General features: G+C 36.9%; 1 protein-coding gene across 5 annotated transcripts in view; it reads left to right on the forward strand.

The window, feature by feature from the left end:
- The window catches only part of DIP2C (disco interacting protein 2 homolog C), a 579,123-nt gene that overhangs the window by 401,780 nt on the left and 154,930 nt on the right, over nt 1–22,413 (forward strand). For all 5 annotated transcript variants that reach the window (XM_074193228.1, XM_074193229.1, XM_074193230.1 and 2 more), the window contains 5 exons: nt 3,436–3,546; nt 16,277–16,400; nt 17,489–17,598; nt 17,772–17,874; nt 20,959–21,023. In XM_074193228.1, the coding sequence (XP_074049329.1) occupies nt 3,436–3,546; nt 16,277–16,400; nt 17,489–17,598; nt 17,772–17,874; nt 20,959–21,023 (513 nt within the window). The remainder of the gene's footprint in view (nt 1–3,435; nt 3,547–16,276; nt 16,401–17,488; nt 17,599–17,771; nt 17,875–20,958; nt 21,024–22,413) is intronic.

Consider the following 22,413-nt stretch of genomic DNA (forward strand, 5'->3'; position numbering starts at 1 on the left):
GAGGTGAATGTCTTTGACCACAAACTGGTGCATTTCCTTCTTTACTAATGTTCCCTAGGATAATGTCTTGGAAATATTGAGCAAAGTGCTTTCAGATATGTTAGCTCTTAACCACTTTGTGGTAAATGGAAACAATACTTTTAACCTCATTATCCAAGATGGAAAAGTTGAGAGAAGTAAAGTGATTTGCCTAAAAGTATACAGTAGGAGAGAATTAATGCAGGCACTGGAATCTGAATTCAGGTCATTCTGCCTAACATACCATTCCACAGAAACTGTCAACATAGCAGCCACATCAAGAAAATAGTATGGTAGTTGTAGGGTCATGCGATCATATATTAAGAATACAAAACTCCCTCAGAGGCCACTTGTCTACTGGTTACCATATATAATTTGGGGAGCCAAATAGCTTTACCCGATTCCCTTACTGAAGTCAATGAAGGAAAACTGAGCTTCTCTCTCATTTCTCAGCCTCAGAAACCAATAGAGGTCAAAGCAATGACTTATTTGCACTTTAGAAAAAATAATAGATTAGGCCAAATGATATCCTGAAATCATTTCTCACTCTAGTATTCTTTTTTTTTTTTTTTTGCAAGGCAATGGGGTTAAGTGGCTTGCCCAAGGCCACACAGCTAGGTAATTATTAAATGTCTGAGGCAGGATTTGAACTCAGGAGGTACTCCTGACTCCACAGCCGGTGCTCTATCCACTGCACCACCTAGCCATCCCTTACTCTAGTATTCTAAGTTAGATTACGAATCCCTCTGACTTGGGAATAATTATTTGAAATCTAGTTCCTGAATGACAATGTACATTTATGGAATATTTCTGCATTTCTCAAATTGAAGTTGGGAATGTGGCTATTGAAATACAATGAAAACATGGTCATAGTATGGTGGTTTCCAAATCTATTTGTTTGCAATTTGGCATCCAGATTCTGGGAGTTCCAGCAGAATAGTAATTGCAGATTAAGCTGGCGTGCATTGAACTGAGATATGGGTAGGGGTTTGGAGAGCACAAAATTAAATGACAATAAAATGTGGAGAAAAATATGGGTTGGTTTTTTTTTTAAGTGTTTGCTTAGGGGTTGCTTTTTTTTTCCTCCGATAGGAAAGCTATTCACATGCCTAGCATCTGGCACTTGTGTTTGACTGCTTCTTAAATAAGCACTCCCAATTAGAGTACTCATTTGGTAGAAGTCTGCTCTTATAACAGACTGGATTCTCCCTCTTCATGAAAAATCTTGTCAATTTTTCCAAAAGAGAAGTTTTTTTTCTTCAACATAATGAGCATTCAGAGTTGGCATGTGTATAAACTACAATTGTGTGGATGACATTTTCTTTTCTTTTTTCTTTTTTTTTTTTATTAAGGAGTTAGGATGCGAACACAAGCTTTAAAGGGGACATTACAGATAACCATTAAAGTTCTTGCCAAGTCCCAAAGTTTCTGCTTCTGATGCTTATAACCCAAGGCCACAGTCAGATCACTGACAAAATTGCTTCAAAAGCTAATGATTTTTCTCCCAAGTTGGTATTGCCGGGTAGGGAGTATTTTTGTGCCAGTGGACATTCATACTGACTAGAATAATCATTATTTCTCAACTGTAAATATGTTTGGCTGCCTTGCTCATTTTTTCTTGAAGATATGTCAGCAAATCTTGATGAACTAGAATGATTGGGGGTCAAACCTATGTATATTCCTTTAGTCTTCTCAGTTTGCCCTAAGATATCTAAGGGAAATAGAGAGGAATTAGAGACTTGGGATAAAGAGACCATTCCTCAAATCCAAAGCTCTTGTTCTGAACTGTAACTCAATTGTTTAAGCATCTTTCTTCACTTTACCACATCCTCATTTTCTCAACCTAATTATGATAGTTCATGAAGAAAATCATGAATTTCACAATTTATCAGTAGCTATTTGTAGGATCCTTAGCTAGATTCTTTTTCTGGAATTCCTGGTTACCTTACATCAACCAACAAACCAAACCAAATTAAAAAAGCTGTGACGTCTTGAGAACCAGGTGTCCAGTCTCCTTTATATCTCAATGTGACTTTTGCAATAATTTGTTTGCTCTTTAATACTCTTACCAATGCAAGTTCTTAGTCTGAGGGTAAATGTATTTGATGAAATAACTGGGAAATATAGAACTGATTAAAAGAATTTATTCCTGAATGAATGATGCTGCAGTTTCATAAAAATTAGCTGTCAATTCATTTCTCTAAATATCTTAGATTACTGCTCTGAGCTCACTGTGGGTTCTATCCAGAATTCCTTGGTTGATTTCGACAAATTGGGATCTTAAAAAGAATGAGATGTAGAATTCCTTTCCCTAAGACAAATTGTGCTTTTGATTTTAAATAAGGCTTCCAGGTTTACAACATAGGCTATTGAACTCTTTTAAAAGTTCATTCTCATTCTTTTTTTTAACTTTCATTTATGAGGTTTCTTTGTTTCTATGGCATTATTTACTTTAATTTTTATGAAACAATAGGATTTGGAAATTTGGATAAAGTTTTCTTGCTTCCAGCAAAGTGTTAATTTTGGAAAGCTATATTGTAAGTCAGAATGGGACCCAAAGCAATGATTTATTTTTGGCAAACAAAGAAAGAAAGAAACAAAACACAGCTTCATTTATCTCAGTTTTAGCCTCTGCAACAATGATGCTAGTTGTTCTGGGAAAAGTAACAAATTGATGCTTATATATTGTCTTATGTATTCTTGGAAAAAGGAGCCTCCAATACCAACAGGGTGGAACTACCCCTCCTCCCTTTAAGAGAAGATAATTTTATTTTGTTCAAATTGTCAAAATTTAATAGGAAGTAATGTTGATGTAATTGTGCATGTTAATCATGGGATTAATACACTGATGAAAATAAGTGTGTATTAACAGTTAAGGAAGTGCTACATGATACTGAGTTACTTAATTTAATCCATGTTGAAAGAACATTGCATGTATCCTTAATTATTTTATTAAAATAAAGAAGTAGTATGGATATTATAGAGGTATCTATTAAACACATGACCCACAGAATTCCCAAATGCCAAATATCACTTGAATCAGAGTAATGAAGCTCTGGATTCCAAGCTGGAGTCAGAAACCTAGCTCTCTGTGACTTGGTTTCTTCATTTGTAAAATTAAGGTATTAGACTTGATAGTATCTCTCACCTTTTTTAGTCATGGATTTATGACTTCATAGTACTAGGATTTAATCTGTTATGGTAATAGATATTATATGGGAGTGTATATCATATATATACACATACATATATACAAGCATGTATAACACATGCTTGTGTAAGTCTCTGTGAATATATGTATCTACATAATGGAAATATCTATTATGATTATAAATCTGGAGGAACAGGACTGGCTCTGAAGATCTTTGGTAAGGACCTGTCTCCCATTGTCTTCTGTGCTTTGTGTCTCTCTTTCAGGTAGCACTGGTATTCCCTAACAATGACCCTGCTGCTTTCATGGTAGCCTTTTATGGCTGCTTACTGGCTGAAGTTGTTCCTGTCCCCATTGAAGTGCCACTTACCAGAAAGGTAAAGAATGCATTTTTTCCCCTAGCATTATTATTAAAGTCTATTTTAAAAGTAATGGCAAACTATAGTGCAACTGAAGGTGGGCTATTGTGTAAGCAAGAACAGGCAGACTCCTTCTTTAAAAGTGCCTCTTCATCTCAGCAGGCGATGAATCGTGAGGCCCTGCAAATTATGGATTGTTTCTGAGACACGCTGCGGTTTTTTATCAGTTACCATCTCAGTAAAGGGGACCGTTATCAACCTACTCATCCTGCCTTGAAATGCTCCATTTACTAGGAGAGGCTTGGCAGGGCACAGAGGGGGAGTGGAGATGGCTGTGTTTTATACACTGTTTGAATGTCCATATGGGAAATGAAAAATGAGGAAATCACATCATGTTTTGAGTATTTGGTTGTTTGAAATCATGTAGATCAAGTACATAGATGATAGATGGAATGACCTGCTATATATCCAGGTGCCTTGCTACTATCATTTATTCACAGACCCAGTCCTTTAAAGAGAAATCTCTACGATAGAAGGAAACTAATGTTTGCCATTGGGCCAGGAGATCTGGGTTCAAATTTTGCCCCAACCATTTATTACCTGTGTGGCCTTGGGCAAGTCTCATTAAGTGTGGGCCTTAGTTTCTTCCTTTGTAAAATTAAGAGTTTGGGCAAAATGACCTCTCATGTCTTTCTATCTCTAAATCTCGGTCCCACATTTTATAGTAACATTGCAGATCTGAAGTTAGAAGGTTTGGCAGGGCTATCTAATCTAATTCACTCATTTTATAGGTGAGAAAATTCAGGGCTAGGGCAGTTAAGTGATGTGTGTGTGTATATATAAAATGTATCATATATGTGTGTGTGTAGATATATATCAATACACACACACACACACACACACACACACACACACATGCGCGTTACATTACACAGGCAGCCAGTAGCAAAGGTAGGAATTGAACCTAGGTCCTCTGACTGATCCTATATACAATTCTCATGGAGTCCAATTCATGAACAGAATTGCTTAGGATTTGCTTAAATGTGTAACACTCACATACGCTAGTGTCAAAAGATTGGAGTCACTTTGTATACGTGAAGCATATGCTTTTGTAGAGAAGTTTTGTAAATGTAGTCTCACTGTGTTTTTAAAGCCATGAATTATAATTAGTTTTTCAGCTAGTTTAAATAGATGAATGCTCTGTATGAGCAAAAGCTTATATGTGATTATACTGAGGCTTGGAAATCCATTTAATGAATGATATATTATTCTTGCACACAAAATTATAGCAACCTGAAAATCAGAGTAGAGCAGGAAAATAGCACAGCCAAGGAATCTGGCAAATGAATCATGACAAGCAGGCCATGTGCTGCCATGGCACAAATAGTTGCCAAGGCAAGAATAGTAGAACTGAAAGTCTGATACCTGGTTCTAATCCCGGATAGATAAACTAGCCTTGTAACTTGGATTATATCATGTGACATCTTGGCCTCAATTTCCTGGAAAACATCTCAAGTTCCTGTTTGACCCTAACAGTCTAGGAATGAATGTTTTTGCAATCTCCCTCCCACAATGAGGATAGAAAGCTATATAGCATCCCAAGTTTTGGCCAGTGTCTCTGTCATTGCATAATTGCAACTTCAGTCTTGCTTCCACATGTGGAAAAAGTCATGAACAGAGACTGCTAAGAAAATGTGGTTCAGAAAAATATGAGAGTTGTTAGGGCCCACTTCTGTAAGGTAAAAGGAGTTCCTGCTCTTTTGTTCTAACAGAAGTGATTGGGCTGGAATTCAGGGTTCCACAGGTACCCAACAAAATGCAGGATCTGAAAGGACTCTGGCAGGGGGCAGGTCCCTGGAACTTCTTTGCTTCCCTCATTCTTCCCACTAATAAGGCTGTAAGAGATTCTGAAATGTATCTCCTGGAGTCAGTCACTTGGCTTTTGGAAGCTTGAGTTTAATTATTTTTTAAGATTGCCCTGGTTTCTCCAAAGGCTGACCTCCTTCAATATCTAGATAGTAAATCTCTCAGTCCTGCCTCTTTGCTGTCAGATTTCTCCACTTTCTCAAGCATGTCCTGTAAAGGAAAGATGGGGGGAAATGATCTCTCCTTCCATAAATGTCCCCAAGGAAGTTTGTTCAGATCTCTTCTTTGCTCTTATCATATTCTCCTGAGTATTATGCTAATTCATGCATCTATTATGTATGAACTAAGTCAGTTTCATATAGTGAGTAGAGTCATGAAGCCCTAGGCTCAGAGCCAACTAGTGATGCTTTTTAGTTGACTGACCTTGGCACTTAACTTATTTTAAGGGAATCAGCTCCCTAAGACTTATCTACTCAGTCATAAATGGATTGGGTTTAGTATTGTTGAAGGGATTCCCCATAATAGGAGATCCTCATGCTGATGAAATCACAGATCTTTTGATTAGTCTCCTTAGATTATCAGCCTCTTGAGGACATAGACTTTGTTATTTGTGTAGCCCTCCACAGTATGTTACACTTAGCAGACCCTTAGTACATGTTTATGGAATTGAATCTCAGACAATATGAGTCATAAATTATGATGTTGTTGACTCTGTGGTATAAATGCATCACAGAATATTCTCCAGTAGAAAAAGCATATCTGGACTTTAGATAAGATGATGGTGAGCTCAGGTCCACCTTCTTCCTTCCCAAAGGAGGACAGGGAAATATTTGGGAGAACCTTTTCTAGGGGAGTTTTCCCTGCTTGCATTCTTTCCTCAACTATTTTCTCCCTTCTGAATTTCCATACTGTTTAATTTATATTTCCCTGAAGTAGTTTATCACTCTCTTCATTGTTATTTATTGGCTGTAATCTCCTTGAGGACAGGAAATATCCTTTAGTCATAATACTGCCCCTATGGTGTCATTTAAAGCTAGGTCCCTATTAGCATAAATAATTAACTCCATGAAATAGTCACATTATTCAAATCTGGACTACTCAACATAAAATTATATGTAAAATATGGTAATTGGTGCCAACATAATGAAAACATACAACCATTTTCCAGGAATCGTTATTCTTAATAATTGAAACTTTGTGGTATGTGTTTGGCACTCAATAAAGGCTTTTAAAAACGAATGAGTAAATATATTGAAAATTGTTACAGTTCTTTAAACATCCATGATTTCATTGGTAATGCAGATCATAACTCCTTTGTGCTTCAGTCTTTTGAAGTTGTGACCAAAAACATTTATTACCTAAAGGTCAAAAGCATCATTATAATACATCATATCATGAGTAGGTTATGTATCTTTTGGACTCTTTGCTGATATTTGGAGGTTTTAACAGCTTATTATTGGGAATTTTTCTAATCAGATGGAAGCATTAAATCGTGATGTATGTGTGTGGTCTGAATCCAGATTAGGATAAAGAATAAGCAGAGTTCTGTGTTCTTGGGGAGAGAGAGAGAGAGAGAGAGAGAGAGAGAGAGAGAGAGAGAGAGAGATGAATGTGAATATTTCTCTTCTTTTTATAATGCAGGAAGCAGAGTACAAAGAATGAGCTAGAAATCAAGCTCTGTGAACAGTCTCAAGAGGAATACTTTTGCTTGGTCAAAAGATAGAAGATTTGTTTGTGGCAGTTATGGGAAGATAGCTCCATTATGCATTTGTGTATGTGTGTCTGTGTCTATTTGTGTATGATCACATAGTGGGGGGGGTGGAAATCTTTCCTATTTTTTGATCACTTCTCTTCATGTCTCAGCCAGCACAGTCTAATCTGTTAATGTCTCATGGTGGGATGGTGGGGTCAGTTGCTACTCACCAAAAAAAAGGATCAGGGAGTTAGATGAAAAATTTCAAATACACATCATCAGTAGTGTAGAATGACTGACTTTTGCCCATTGACAGTGAGCATTTGTAAAGAGGAATGGATAGAAGGAGTCAGTTACAAGAGAGAAGAGGGAATTTTCATCTTTTGGCCATCAAAATGGCATTCATTGGAGGAAAATAACCTCAGTAGTGGAATTAAAGGCCTTTTAATTATTCAAGAAAGTATTGTATTGTGGCTTTAAACATTATGACCCTGACCTTAGTAAGTGTTGAGGCTTATAAAACTGATTATTTGTTTGAGCTTTTCCATACTATATTAGAGAGAGGAAGCCTCTGAAGTGATGTGCATTCAAAATTTTCAGATGCTCTCAATGTTTGAATCATCTCTGTGCCTCCAGATGGCTTGTATTTACTTTGTATATATTTTGTGAACATCTTTATATATCTGTCTGTTCTGTCTATCTAATTTGTCTACCTGTTTGTTCTTTTTTTTCCTATCCATCCATCCATCCATCCAACCATCTTGATCAGATTCCTATTGTCTAGTACAGTGCCTGGCACAAAGGCTTTGCTTACTGTTGAATTAAATTGAATTATAACCAGGGACCTAAATAGAACAAATGAAAATGAACTACACTAATTTTCTTTACTCTGGATCAAAGTAAACAGAGATGTTAACCTATTAATTTCTAGTCAAACTTAAGGTTGTTTTTTTTAAAAATACCTTTTTTAAAGAAACAGTTTGAATCTGAATGCGAGATTTTTGTTTCCAAAACCTTTAAACTCTAACCAAGAAGATTTAAATAGTCTCTGAACGTGCATCCAGTTGGCTAAAGTTCCAGGGAACGGCTGAGTTTGTATTAGCTCTGTACCAGAGGGCAGATACCAGGTGTGTTCTGGAGTAATTTGAATCCTTAAGTGATAAAAGTCGCAGGGACTTGAGCCTCTGGAGAAGCGGCCTATTGATGGAAATTTGCTTGATCTTTTTTTTTCCTGTGGAGATAGTCTAATCCTGCTCACAATATCTTTATAGTTGTAGCCTTTATTAGACAAAATGGCAACAATAAATCATCCTCTTCTTTGTTTCTCCCCAGTGATTATAGTTGCTATTACTGCTTTGCCTCTGCAGACATGTGCTCTGTAAGGGCAGAAATAAAAGAATCTTATCTTTTCTTCTCCTAAAGAACTTGAATGATATGAGGGGGGAAATTAGTCTCCATGGATATTAATATTTGAAATCCAAATCATTAGTTCTATCTTCTACCTGGTTATCTTTCTCCTATAATTAACTAGATGAAGGCCTAAAAATGTACTTGTATTTACATACTATTGTAAAGCCAAGAGAAGATAAATACAATGGAATTTCAGGTCTGGTTCCCTAGAAGAGCAATGAGCTAATTTGCTAAATTGGGATCCTGTTTGCATCTGTTCTCAACAATAATCACTTGTTTTTGTTTAGACCAAAGCTGTGTTCTTTCATTAAAATTATTAGTGAACAGTAATGTATTTGAATTTCCTTAATTATTGTAGTATATAACACTTTATGTTTTCCAATAGGGATGGCTCCAAGGCAATATTTTCACATAGTGATGATCCTGTCCCAAAACTTACTACTCTTATGACCTTGGGAAAATCACAACCTCCTTAGGCTTCGGTTTCTTCTTCTGAAAAAAATCAAGAAGTTGATTTGTATGGACCCTGAGGTCCCTTCTGTTTCTAGATCTTTCATCTTATCATGAGCAATTAAAAGCAGAAATTTAACTTGAAGCCCTCCTACACAAGGTCTTTCCTAATTCCCCAAATTATTGACTATATCCCAAATATTCTGTCACATTTGTCTAGAAATGATTTCTTGAGTACAGAGATTGCTTTATTTCTATCTTTGTCTCTTCACCATCCAACCTGCTGAATAGGAGACTTATAAATGCTTATTGTTTGATTAAGAGATTATCTTCAGTAATACATGTTGGTAAGGATGTACATGATGTTAATGGAATTGTAAGTTTTCTGCTTTAGACATTAATCTCTGCTCAGTCTTTACAGAATTTTACCATATTTTACATCTAGATAGCTATGCTCAGCTTTATTCCATTACTACACAGGTTCTATTTTAGTATCTTGTTTCCCATAGATTCATTAAAAGAGTTCTGAGTTCCCCAATTTTAGTTTACAAATTCTGGACAATATCTTATGTAACTAGACCTTACCACCAGGGCCTCTAAGACAAAGCTAGCAAATCAGAGTAATGGGGTAGGTCGGGGAGTGGGCCATTACTGGGGTTATACCAGGAAGCCAGAAGTCAAGCTGGATTAAGAAACAAGATATGGGAGTGATGATCAATCTTGATGGACTTGCTCATTCCTTCAGTGCAACAACCAGGGACAATTTGGGGCTATCTACAATGGAGAATATCATCTGTATCCAGAGAAAGAATTATAGACCTTGAACAAAGACCAACGACTATTACTGTCAAATTAGTAAAAAAAAATGCTATCTTATTATGTAGTTTTGCTATCTCTTATAGTTTATTTTTCTTCCTTAAGGATGTGATTTCTCTGTCATCACATTCAACTGAGATCAATGTATAATGTGTAACCAATGTAAAGACTAACTGATTGCCTTCTTGGGAGTGGGGGGAGGGAAGCAAGAATGGAGGGAAAATTGTAAAACTCAAAATAATTAAAATCTTTCTAAAAAAAAGAAGAAACAATTGAGCAGTCTTTGAAATTCTATGGAGACTAGAGCTCAGGATAAGCAAGTAGTCAGGAATCTGGAGAATATAAGTCTGGAAAGCCTGCTGAAGCAGCTGGGTCAAAGTCAGGAACCAGGACATCCACAGGACAACCAAAAAGTCAGGCTAGAGATGAATACATACTTCAGAGAGGTCAAGAATTCAAGCATTTCAGGCAATGGAAAAGATAGCGGCAAAGAAAGAAGGATCTGAAACTGAGATTGGTGTTTCTTCTTAGTCAGGAATGTTTTCGTTTACTTCCTTTAGAGACAGCAACCAATTCCAAGAGTTAGACCACCTGATTATGGCAGTTCAGCATAGCTGGCAGAACTAATACAGACTTGTTTCAAGGTACCCAAATATGTTGCAGCTGTAAGATCATGAATCTGGGCTATGTCCTATACCAGAGAGCATTTCCTTCCTTCTACTTTCCCCTGTCTCCTTTAATCTAACTCTCCAACTACCCTTCTTAAACCAGATGTGGTGAAATAATGCCCAGAAGGGAATTTGGTCTTTTGAGGGCTGCTGGGGTGGGATGGGTGTTGGGGGAGGAGGATCAGGAAGGGGGAGCTTTACTACAACTCAACAAGATTTTGACCTGTATCACTGCTCTTTGACTTTATCCTTAGATTTCGGCTTCAATACAACACTAACCAGGCCAACCCCTCCCACTCCATGACTAACAGTTTCCCTCAGACAGGGTTACTCTCTCAGAAGAGGTTTTCAAGACCTTGCCAACAAAATCCAAGTATGGCTTATATCAACACCTTAAGATGTTAATCCCAACCAGGAGCATCCATGTATATAAGTAAGAATCTAGTTTTCTTCCTGTTATTCCTCTTCCTCCTCATTCTTTGAGCCTCATTCCTTCAGTTTAAAGAGTTTATCTTTTTTTTTTAAAATGCACATCTCCCTTAGAAGGTTAATGTTACCAACTTTCTCAGTCATTTGTACCTTAATGAGATTAATTTTATCATTTTTTTCTAGTTCTTCTCTGAAAGTAGATCTTGACATGGGAAGCAAAGATAGACACTAACTCTGGGGTTCTAAGAAGAGAAAGAAGAGAATTCTGCATTTGCAGGGGAAAGTACAGAAAGAAGAGGCTCTTCTAATTTTGAGTGGGCCTGGGACAGGGTAGCAGAGTTTGGCAGCTTCCAACACTCCCTTGCAAATTAGTCATATTGAGGGTTTCTCTGATCTAGCCACTAGTGACTGCAATGATATTCAAAGTTAGTGCCTATCAATTTGCAGTTCACTCTGTGCTGATTCAGCAGAGCAAGTCATTTTAAAGTCAATCTTTTCATTATAGCAGACTATGTCAGCTTCTTGGTTGATATGGAACGATGCAGTCTTGAGCCTAGTGAGCATTTAGAGGATCCTCAAATCCAGGGAAGAAGTTTCATCCTGCTATTCTTCTACTCATTAGTGAGGCAACTCTGCCAAAATGTGATTGATGCCTTCTGACAGAAGGAATGGAACAGGAGAGGAAGGAAGTGATAGAGCATAATGATATAGCTACATGGTATTCTGTTCTTCTATGGTAGAAGTCATGATCATTAACATTAAGAGATAGGAAGTGAATAGAGATGGTAGATACATTCCTAGTATTTTCCCCCTATGTTTTAATCATACCCTTCATCTGTTTGTTTTAATAGCTTAGATTTGGAACTGGAAGGGACCTTAGAGCTTAGTTGATGAAGCTGAGACCCTGAAAAGTTAAGTGACTTATCCAAAGTCATGTAGGCAGTAAATGATAGAGCTAGAACTTTCAGGCTCCAAATGCCATGCCCTATCCTATTCCTCCCTGAATTCTCAAGTCACTCTGCCCCTTCATGGCCAGAACTGGACCCTGATGTTACCACTATTTGAATGAGGATGAAGACCCTATTAATTTCATGTCTAATGAGACATTCTCTTACACTAACAAAATAATGATTTAGATTGAGTGTTTTTAAGATGGTAAAATATCCTGCCTGTTTTCTCCATGAGTGTCTAGTACCCTTGACAGGCTCCTGTAAATGCTTGTTAGTTAATTGATTGAGGCTTAATTTACATGCTTTCTCTTATTGGAGCCTTTCCCTAACCCTGTGATATATACATTATTATTCTTGTTCTATAAATGCTATTGAGATTCTTGTGGTTGCACTGGGACTAAGTATCAGAGGAAGAATTGGAGTCCAGATATTCTTTTGAGTTCAGCCCTTATACTTTCTTTCCATAATTGAATATTTATGTAGCAAAGCTTGTTTTCCTTTTAGATTTTTAACTGTTATCTTTCTCATCCACTGTCTGACATGGGATTTTTCTCTAGCAAGGAAAGAGGGGATTTTGGAAGGAGAGAAGTTGGGTTCTCCTCTCCTCTCCTGCCCTCCCCTCTCCTCTCTTCTCCTCTCCTCATTCCAGAAGTTAATAATAAATATTTACCCAGGGATCATGATGTGTCAGGAGAAATAAAAGTCATAAATTAGATCTAACTTTATATTGTCTTGCAGGTATCAAAGAAGCTTAATCATTGTGGACTGCTGTACTTGGAAGATAAGATGGGCTAGATGAGTAGCTAGCTAAGTAGATAATAACCACTATCAAGCATAAACATTGTGCTAAGAGTTGGAGTTAGATAGTTAAAAAGAAAAAAAATAGATCTTTCCCTCAGGGAGCTTAGAATTTTGTAAATGTCATGAAACAGGATAAAAATAAATAGTGAAAAGGAATATAAAAGGGAGCTTGATGGAACTTTCATAGGATTTGCTCAAAGAATGATGGAATGCTACTGTGGTAATGCATAATGGTAATGCAGCCCAGGTGGGACGTATCCCTTTTTGCAGGAATCCTACTAGAAAGATGAAGTTGTCAAGAGATACACAAAATGTTAAAAATAGAAATCCAATCCCCCAGAGGTCGCTATAGGCATGTTGCCTTTACATAAGCAAAGGGATCATTTGACCCTACTACAGCTGAATATGCTGCTAAAAGAGGAAAGCCCCATGTGTCAACAATATCTTTGCTTTCAGAAAGATACACATGGCCAATCCCTTGAAGGTCAAAATAGTATACACACTGGGCATTTCTTCCACCATTCACCCTAGCTATAGCTTTCATTCCTCTTTCCCCAAGTTCTTCACCTGTCAAAACCTTCTTGATCTCATCTAGACCCTTGGCAGACCACCCCCTGAGGAAGATAGAGCCACAGTTCAGAATATTGGTCCCTGTGTTACAGTGTTTTATTCAAGAGTCAGGGTCGGGCCATGAAGTAGAAAAAGAACCTAAGGAACGTATTCGTCCCCTCGGAGAGTTGGTGTTAACAGAGCAAGCAAGCATCCTGGCTTTCTGGAATCAATCCAGTAGGAATGACTTTGATCTTAGTCGAACACAATCAGCTTCTTAAGCCAGGTCATGATGAAATAACAGGGTGCTCCTGGGCAAAACCTGAGGCAACCCATAGGGGCTGAGTGCTGCTTCTGGAGAACAGATAATATTCTTGGCAGGAAATGTCCTGACAATTGCAACTATGAGGATCCCTGGTCCTAAATCATTTCAAGGACTTGATGGATAGGATTATAATGTCTTTCTCCTGTTCCTTATAAGTTAATGCCCATAAAAGAAACTCCTTCATGCAGCAAAAACAGATGGCTTCTGAAGTTTGTTCATTTTCACCTTTGCCAAGTTATACACACTTGGTAACTTAATTTTCCTCTTGCTTCAGGAGGCTTATTTTTTCCTCAAAGTATACTGAATTATGGTGTTATTCACTTGAAAATAAATGAGTGTTCAGAGGGAAAAGAGCTGGCAAAACAGTATATGGAACCAAAGTCCTTTCCACCTATTGAACTGGACCTTTGAATCTCTGGAAAATGATAATAATATTGTTAATGTTGTGGGTAAGAAGTGCTATTGGAATCAGGAAGATAAGTTTAAATCTTGTCTCAGATGTTTACTGTATGGCCTTGGGAAAGTCACTTAATTCTTTTTGCCTCAGTTTCTTTATCTGTAAAATACACATAATAATAGTACATACCTCATAAGGTTGTAGTGAAAGTCAAATGAAATTGTATATGTATATCATTTCAACTATCTTAAGTTATCATACAAATACTAGATAAATAATAATAATTAAAAGAATAATGATAAGCATTAAGAATTACAAAGAGCTTAGAATAAATTATTTCATTTGATCACACAGTTTATGGCTAACCTACATCAAATGTCCGACTATAATTGTGAAAAAGAAAGAGATCAAGAGAAAAAAACTCAAAAAAAGAATAAAGTGAAAAAATGTGCTTTGATCTGCATTCAGAGTCTATCAGTTATTTATCCAGATATGGATAGTACTTTCCTCATCACACTGTGTTGCTGATATATTGTGTACAATATTTTTCTGGTTCTGCTCATTTCACTTTGCATCAATTTTAAGATTTTTCTGAAATGTGCCTATTCATCATTTCTTGTTATACAATAGTATTCCATTACATTTATATACCACAGTTTATTAGACTATTTCCCGACTGATGGGCATATCCTCAATTTCCAATAATTTGTCATCAGGAAAAAGGCTGTTATAAATATTTATGTTTATTTAGGTCCTTTTCCCTTTTTTATGATCTCTTTGGAATTTGGATCTAATAGTGTTATTGCTGATTCAAAGAGTATGTGCAATTTGGTTGCCCTTTGAGCATAGTTTCAAATTGTAAAGCTATCATTTTCATCATTCCTTATAGCATAGTAGTATTCCATCACATTCATCTGCTATAATTTCTTCAGCCATCCTCAATTTAATGCCCCCTCTCCTTAATTTCCAGTTCTTTGCCACTACAAAAAAAGAGTTGCAACAGATATTTTTGTTCCTGAGTAATTTTTCTCCTTTTGATCTCTTTTGGGGTATAGGCCTTGAAGTTTGATCTTTCCCACAATTTCAGCTCATTTCTTATAGTGATATTTCCTTTGGGGCTATTAGAAAATAAGTGTATAGTAGGTCCCCCCCCATGGAAAAATGGGGACTAAGTTAACATTTTCCCTTACTCCATCTCTTGGAGGAACAACTTTCTCCCTTTTCCATACCCTCTCTCAGCTCCTCAACAAAAGAGCTTTCTTCATTTCTTCTTTCTCACCTTTCCCCAAGCACTCTGGCTATTGGAAGTTATTTTCCATTTCCTTTAATGTGGTAGTCATTATAAGTAGATCTAGCTATAGCAGGGAGTTAGATGCTCAGCAGCAGTCACCACAGAGGCTGGGGAGGGGGAAAACCTGGGTCTCCAGGGAGTAAGAGGGAGTTTGGTCACTGATCCTATAAGGCCTTGTTATAAGGGATCCTAGGAGGTAGGAGGGTCCATCAAAAGGATGTATGCATAAGGGCAATAAATTGGACTTAGTGACATCTGCAAGAGCTTCCTAGATCCAAGGTCCTGTGAGAACTTATCTATGTCTTTAGAAATGGGATGTTGGGGACCAGATTGATAGTATTACAAGGAAGAAGGAGGAACATTTTTAGCAAGACCAACTTGGAAAAAAAATACAATTCCTGAGACCCTGCAAGTTAGAGAAATGAGTCCCTGCCTCAGGTGACCATTTTTATGTAAGGAGCATTCATAAATCAGGCTTATGGGACCTGCCTGTGCCTATTTACAGGTTGCCAGAATCAATCTCCTGGACCAAAATATTTTCCACCAGGAGACCATTTAATGTGCAAAAGTTATTTTATGAGAAACATGAAAGTTACAGCCTCAGGATAAGGAGAGAATATGGTATAATAAAAATTCCCATTTATGTCATGCCTCAAGGTTTGTAAAACACTTTTCTCCAAATAACCCTTTAATAGAGGGAACACAAGTATTATTTATTGTGACAAATGAGAAAATTGAGCCTGAGAGGTAAGTGACCAGCCCATGGTAAGTATGGCAGCTGAGATTTGAATCCAGATATCTAGATGCCAAATCCAGTACTCCTTTCTCTCTTGTGCTATTTTGGCCTTTATGTGTGGGGTCTGGGAATGGCAGCAATCTTTTCTGTCACTTTACCAGTTTACAGATTAAACAATTTAAAAAAAATTCTCCAACCCTACCAGAATGGCCTGAATGATGGGTTTCAATTGTATGAGTATATTTTTCTGCTTTGGGGGGTCTCAGAATCTAATTTATATCAACAATAACAAAAAGAACATGGACCTTATAAATTCTTTACAGCATATTTAAAAAATTATAGTCTCCTCTTTGTCCTTTTCTTTCAGGATGCAGGAAGTCAACAGATCGGGTTTTTACTTGGAAGCTGTGGAGTTACTGTGGCCTTGACTAGTGATGCCTGCCATAAAGGACTGCCAAAAAGCCCAACAGGGGAGATACCACAATTTAAAGGTAAGGTGGTCATCTACTAACTTCTGAGTCACTGTTTTCTGGTTCTATATTCCAAATGAAACAGCATTTAAAGAGTCTCATTGACTGAGCATGTCAGAACACATCTCTCCCTATCATTTTCCTGCTTTAGATGCCTTTAGAGGATTCCTATGTCTAGATAATAAATGAGAGATTGCTTCTTTTGTCACTTTGAAGTTCTTCATGGACTAACTCCAGCTTGTGTTTCTGGATTATTTTTATATTACTCCCCTTCAGTTACAGCCAAACTGACCTACTTTCTGTTTCCTGTCCTGGATGTCCCATTTCCCACCTCCATGCTTTAGACCTCCTTGGCTGGAATGTGCTCTCTCGTACTCTTCCTTTCTTTTGGAATCTCAGGTTCTCTTTATCACTCAGCTCAAGGTTATTTTCTTCAAGGACCTTTCTTCATTCCCTTTCTTTTGAGTGCTTCCATCTTCCCCTTCTCAAGTTACTTGTATGTAAATGTATGTAACACATATGTATGTAAAGAATTATATTGTATATGAACAGTGGCTATCCTAATAAGTAAATATGAAGTATATATATTCTATACATATATAATGCATGAGCATACATATCACTACATAGCTATATATTGTTGTAGCTATACATTGATAGTTATATAGAGAGCTGTATCTATAAATCAGTATGTAGAGAGCTTTATCAATATATGGATATATCTATATATCAAAAAAGCATATATTATATATAAGTATATGATATAGGTAAATAGCTATGTTATATAAGTATATACACACACACACACACACACACACTTCATATTTATTTTATCAATATCCCTGTTGTTCCCCACCAAAACGTAAGCATCTTGAGCACAGAGACTGTTTCATTTTTGACTTCACATACCTAGAGCCTAGGATACCACTTGATCCATAGCAGGTACTGAATTTTTTTTTTTTTAGTATTGAATATGCTTAGTGTAGCTTGAAATATTCTTTGAAGAGCAACATGCATACCGAAGAATACTTACCATGGTTTTAAAAGAAATTCTACACTCATTTTTGGATGAGTGCCAACCAAAAAGATGTTTGTCATTTATTCCCAAGGTTGGCCAAAGCTCTTATGGTTCGTCACAGAGTCCAAGCACCTTTCTAAACCTCCTCGGGACTGGTTCCCACACATCAAGGATGCAAATAATGACACTGCTTATATTGAGGTAAGAGATATATGATACATTCCCACTAGACTGAATGGCTATTTGGAGTCTCTAATCGTGTATGTTTATGATTGTTTTTAAGTCCTGTGAGCAAGGAACACATATTTGAAATAAATAACTATTATTGTTTCACATTGCACATTCTTGAATCTTCCTTTTCTTTTCTATTTTAGTATAAAACATGTAAAGACGGAAGTGTGCTCGGGGTGACTGTAACAAGAATCGCACTGCTCACACACTGTCAAGCCCTCACCCAGGCCTGTGGCTACACTGAAGGTACAAGCCTGCACCCAAGTCCATTTCCACAGAGATGTGATTTTCCTGGGCCTTGACTTTCCACTTGACTCTTTAAATTTTCTGAGAGCAATTTACTTACATCTAGAATAAGACTCAGATAGGATCAGATCCTTGCCTGTGATAGCAGTTGAATTCCTAAATTGGATTCCCTGAGTGGATCCATTGGCCCCCTACAAGAGGATAAATGAGAAAGAAAAAAGAATAAATGCAGCAAAGCAAGGAGGCAGCAATATGGTAAAGAGGAGAAAGCATAGGATTGGGTCAAAGGCTTTACTGGTTTTAGTAAAGCATAGCATAAATTACTCCTAATATATATTAGAAAAGTGACTTGGACAAGTCACTTATCTGTTGCATCTTCATCTATAAAACAAAATTATTTATTATTTAGAAAAAATTGAATTTTTATTTCTTTTCAAGTAAGAAGCATAAATTTTCACTCTTTCATATACTCATACCCCCATTACCCAAACTATAAAAAAGAAGAAACTTGTACAACAAATAAACAGTCAAGCAAAAAAAATCCCCATATTGTCAATATGCAAAAAATTTATGTCTCATTTATCACCTTGTATAAATTACCTCTCTGACATAAGGCAGTAGGCATCATTATTGGTATCTGCCATCATGATTGATGATTCCATCTATTAGAGTTTTTTAACTTTCAAAGTTTTTTTCTTTACAATGTTGATATTATGGGATAAAAACCAGATTATTTAAAAAACAATTTAAGAATATATGATTTAGAGTCCTTTACTGGAGAAACAGGGGACAGACATACTGCTATCTCTCAGGAGTATTCAAGTTCATTATTAGTGGTAGTCTCCCCATGCAGTCCTTTTGTCTTTTCTCTCTTCTGCTCTCTTCCTTTTCTTTATTCATCTGCTGAAAATATTTGCTTGAGAATATCATTCTGCAAAAACATGCATAAACATTTCACTATTGTTTATCTACCAAACAAGTTTGATAAAGAAGAGTAAAGGATAGTAACTAAGAACATGTAATACAAACTACAGTATAACATCAAGGTATCTTGTTTTTCATTAAGATCCCTTGGAGCGGGGGCAGCTAGGTGGTACAGTGGATAGAGCACCGGCCCTGGAGTCAGGAGGACCTGAGTTCAAATGTGGCTTCAGACACTTAATAATTACCTAGCTATGTGACATTGGGCAAGACACTTAACCCCATTGCCTTGCAAAAACAAAAAGTTCTTATGGAGTTTGAACATAGAACACCTGTAACAAATAGGGAGATAACTAAAAACCTTCAACCTTAGGATCCACTAGGAATCTTCTCTTTTCCTCACCACCTCCCCCATATTAAACCAGTTGCTAGGTCTTAATAATTCTCTTGCTTCAACATACCATCTAGCATCTGTACCCTTCTCCCTGTTCTTATCAGATACATTGGCCCAGGTTCTCATGAACTGATCACTTGAACTTCTGCAATGGGCCTCCCTATCTCTGGTGTCTTCTTTCTCTATAGTATCCCTCACACCTACCATTTTTTTTTTGAGCTTAGGTCTACCTCTCTTGCCCAGAATGTCACCCACAGACCCAAATCCCACTATATATTGATGCTGATTTACTTTCCTCTGTTTTTCCAACTTGAGATAATTTTTCCCTCCTTATACAACTTGGTGACCTTCTGTTCCCAGGGACCTACCATGTTGGTGCTAGACTTAGGGAGGACTCCAGACTTTCTTTATCTACTGTAGCTGAGAACTTCTGAACTCAAGAGATTCATTGTTCTCAGCTTCTACAGAAGCGTGCTACAGCATCCAATCCTGGCTGCCTAATTGATATTGTTGTGGTGCACACAAGTTTCACCACATGACTCACCTATTCAAGAAGCCTTGGAAATGTCCCATTTCCTTTAGGATAAATTATATCTCTTCTTTTTTGGCATTAAAAGTCTTCCCTCATCTGCCTAGAGAGACCTTCCTTTTCTGATGACATTAAACTCTTCTAAGAAGGATAGCTAATTTGCACTCCAATCAAACCAGCACACTGTTTTCATTGTTCATACATGCTTCTCCTGTCCCCAAACCCTTGCATAGACTGCACTGCTTATATCAAGAATGTACTTCCTTCTCACCTCTCTGCTTCTTGGCATCCCTTGCTCCCTTCAGGGTTAAGTTTATATCCCTTCCTTCCAAAGGTCTTGGCTGATTCCTCCACTCATCAATGCTTCACACCCTCCCCGCCCCCCATCACTGTATATTTATTTGCTATGTGCTTTAACTGTAAATAAATAACATTCATTAGAATGTAAAGGCCTTCTAGACAGTGACTTGTCTCATTTTAGCTTTTGTTTTCTCAGGATTTAGGATGATACCTGATTCAGAGCAAGCACTTAAAATTGGTCTTTTTGGTTGATAGATAATAGTGCTGTCACAAGTAGAATATTCTTAATAATCTACCCTCTTACCTTCTCCATATTTTCATGATAACTGAAAGCCAGAATATCTAAGTTTCAAATCATCATTTCTATTGCTTACCCACAAACTTTTGTATTTTGATGAATATTGAATATGTTTGGGGTTTTTTTCTTGCTGTTAGTTTTTCAGGTCAGTAATGTCATCTGCTAGTTGTTTCTATACAGTTCACTTTCACATGTATCTCTTTTGGATAAACTTTTTTCAATTTTTCCATTGTGCCTTTTTGTCCTTATAAATGATTCCATGTTTTTGAATGGGGTGGGCATCCTGTTCCATAACATTTAATGGAGGCAGAAGAAAATCCCTGTTAACACCTCATTAACACCTTGTCCCCATTAACACCTTGCCATTTTATTCCCATAAATCATAACTGAACCATTCTAAAGTCTGCAAGTATAAAGACCTTTAATTTAACCTTTCCTATGAAACTTAAGGTTTCAGAAAGGATAAAAGATGTTTTGTTGTTTTGTTAAGAATCTGTTTGGGAGCATCAGACTTTTTGTGAAGTAAGCTGAATTAACATTTGTCTGATGATCATATTTACCTTTTGGTTTTAAATTGTGTTTGCCACTGTCTTTGCTGGACACTAACAAGTATTTTTATATTTTGATATTTTGATTAAATAGCTGAAACAATTGTGAATGTATTAGATTTCAAGAAGGATGTTGGCCTCTGGCATGGGATCCTGACGGTGAGTATGTGATCACCCCCTGGATGATCTTACTTTTGCCTTTCCTACTTTAGCTTCATGTCTGAACAAATTTATTAATGTCCCTCCCTCAAGGTTCTTAGAAAAAGGATGTGCTTTTGCTTGAGTTCATAATAGTTCTTTCACTTTTTTAGGAAAAGATGATAATTGTTTTTTAGAGGAAAATTAAACTTACATTGCCAGCTAGTTCATCTTCTTACCAGGCAGGAACACCAAGCTGGTTTCAGTGGTGAAGTCACTGACCCACATATTGAGATTCCAGATGCTGATGGGAGCTTTTTGTATACTTATTTGTAGTTCAACAAATGAGCATTTCCCTCCTCTTGCTGTTTTTCAGAACAGGAGGTTGTGTGATCCATTGCTTGTTTATATTCAGTTTACTTTCCCATGAATCTGTTTTGAATAAACTTTCCTTGACTCTTCTCTTATGCCATCTTTTAAAGAAAAATGATTCTATGTTTATGAATGTTGGGGGATCCAATGTTCCATGATGCTGAAGAGGGAAGAAAGAGGGACAGAAAATGCCTAGCATTTATTTGCCCCATTTTCCAATGAAAACTCCGCATGAGTTGAACAGAAATATGTGTCCTATTATTATGGATGTCAACTGATAGGTGATGACAGTTCCAAAATGAAAGCATGTTGGGAGAGAAATAAGCCTATTTGTTTCTTTAGCTGGTAGCTTTTAAAAACATGTTTAGTATAATTAGGCAGAAATCACCGCAGGCCTGTTTCATGTATAAGAATTTTCACCTCTTTTGTCCTCCCCTCCACTCCCAACAATTTTACTATTGTTCCAAGAAGAATAGAGGATGAATGAAACCAGAATGAAATTAATTGTCTAAGACACTCAACCAGAATGGAGCCCAAAAGTGAAAGGCAGAGTGGAGATTGTGCCAGATCTAAGGGTCAGGGTGTAAATCTCACTTCAGACACCAACTGTGTGTGTGTGTGTGTGTGTGTGTGTGTGTGTGTGTCTGTGTGTGTGTGTGTATGCATGCACATAAGCAAGTCAGTGAACCTCTCCAAGTCTAGTTCTTTCTGAAAATTGGGGGGTAATAATTGCGCTATCTACAGGGTTTTCTGTAAGACTCAAATAAGATCATGTTTTTATAAAATTCTTTGCTAATCTCAAAGCACTATGTAACTGTAAGCAGTTGTTATATTATTCTATCATATCATAATATTCTATTATTTCATTATGGAGGTGACAAAATCAGCCTTAGTTTTCTTCCTTAATAACAGGTTCTATTTCTCCTCTAACTAGATCATTACTTAATAAGATTTAGTAGGACTAATGAAAATAACTCACTATTTTACCTGAAAATTGCATTCGATTCTTCATTATACAATGTCCCAAAAGTCTTTGGGA

This window comes from Macrotis lagotis, chromosome 7 (genome assembly GCF_037893015.1).
Source record: "Macrotis lagotis isolate mMagLag1 chromosome 7, bilby.v1.9.chrom.fasta, whole genome shotgun sequence".
NCBI classification, from domain to species: domain Eukaryota; kingdom Metazoa; phylum Chordata; class Mammalia; order Peramelemorphia; family Peramelidae; genus Macrotis; species Macrotis lagotis.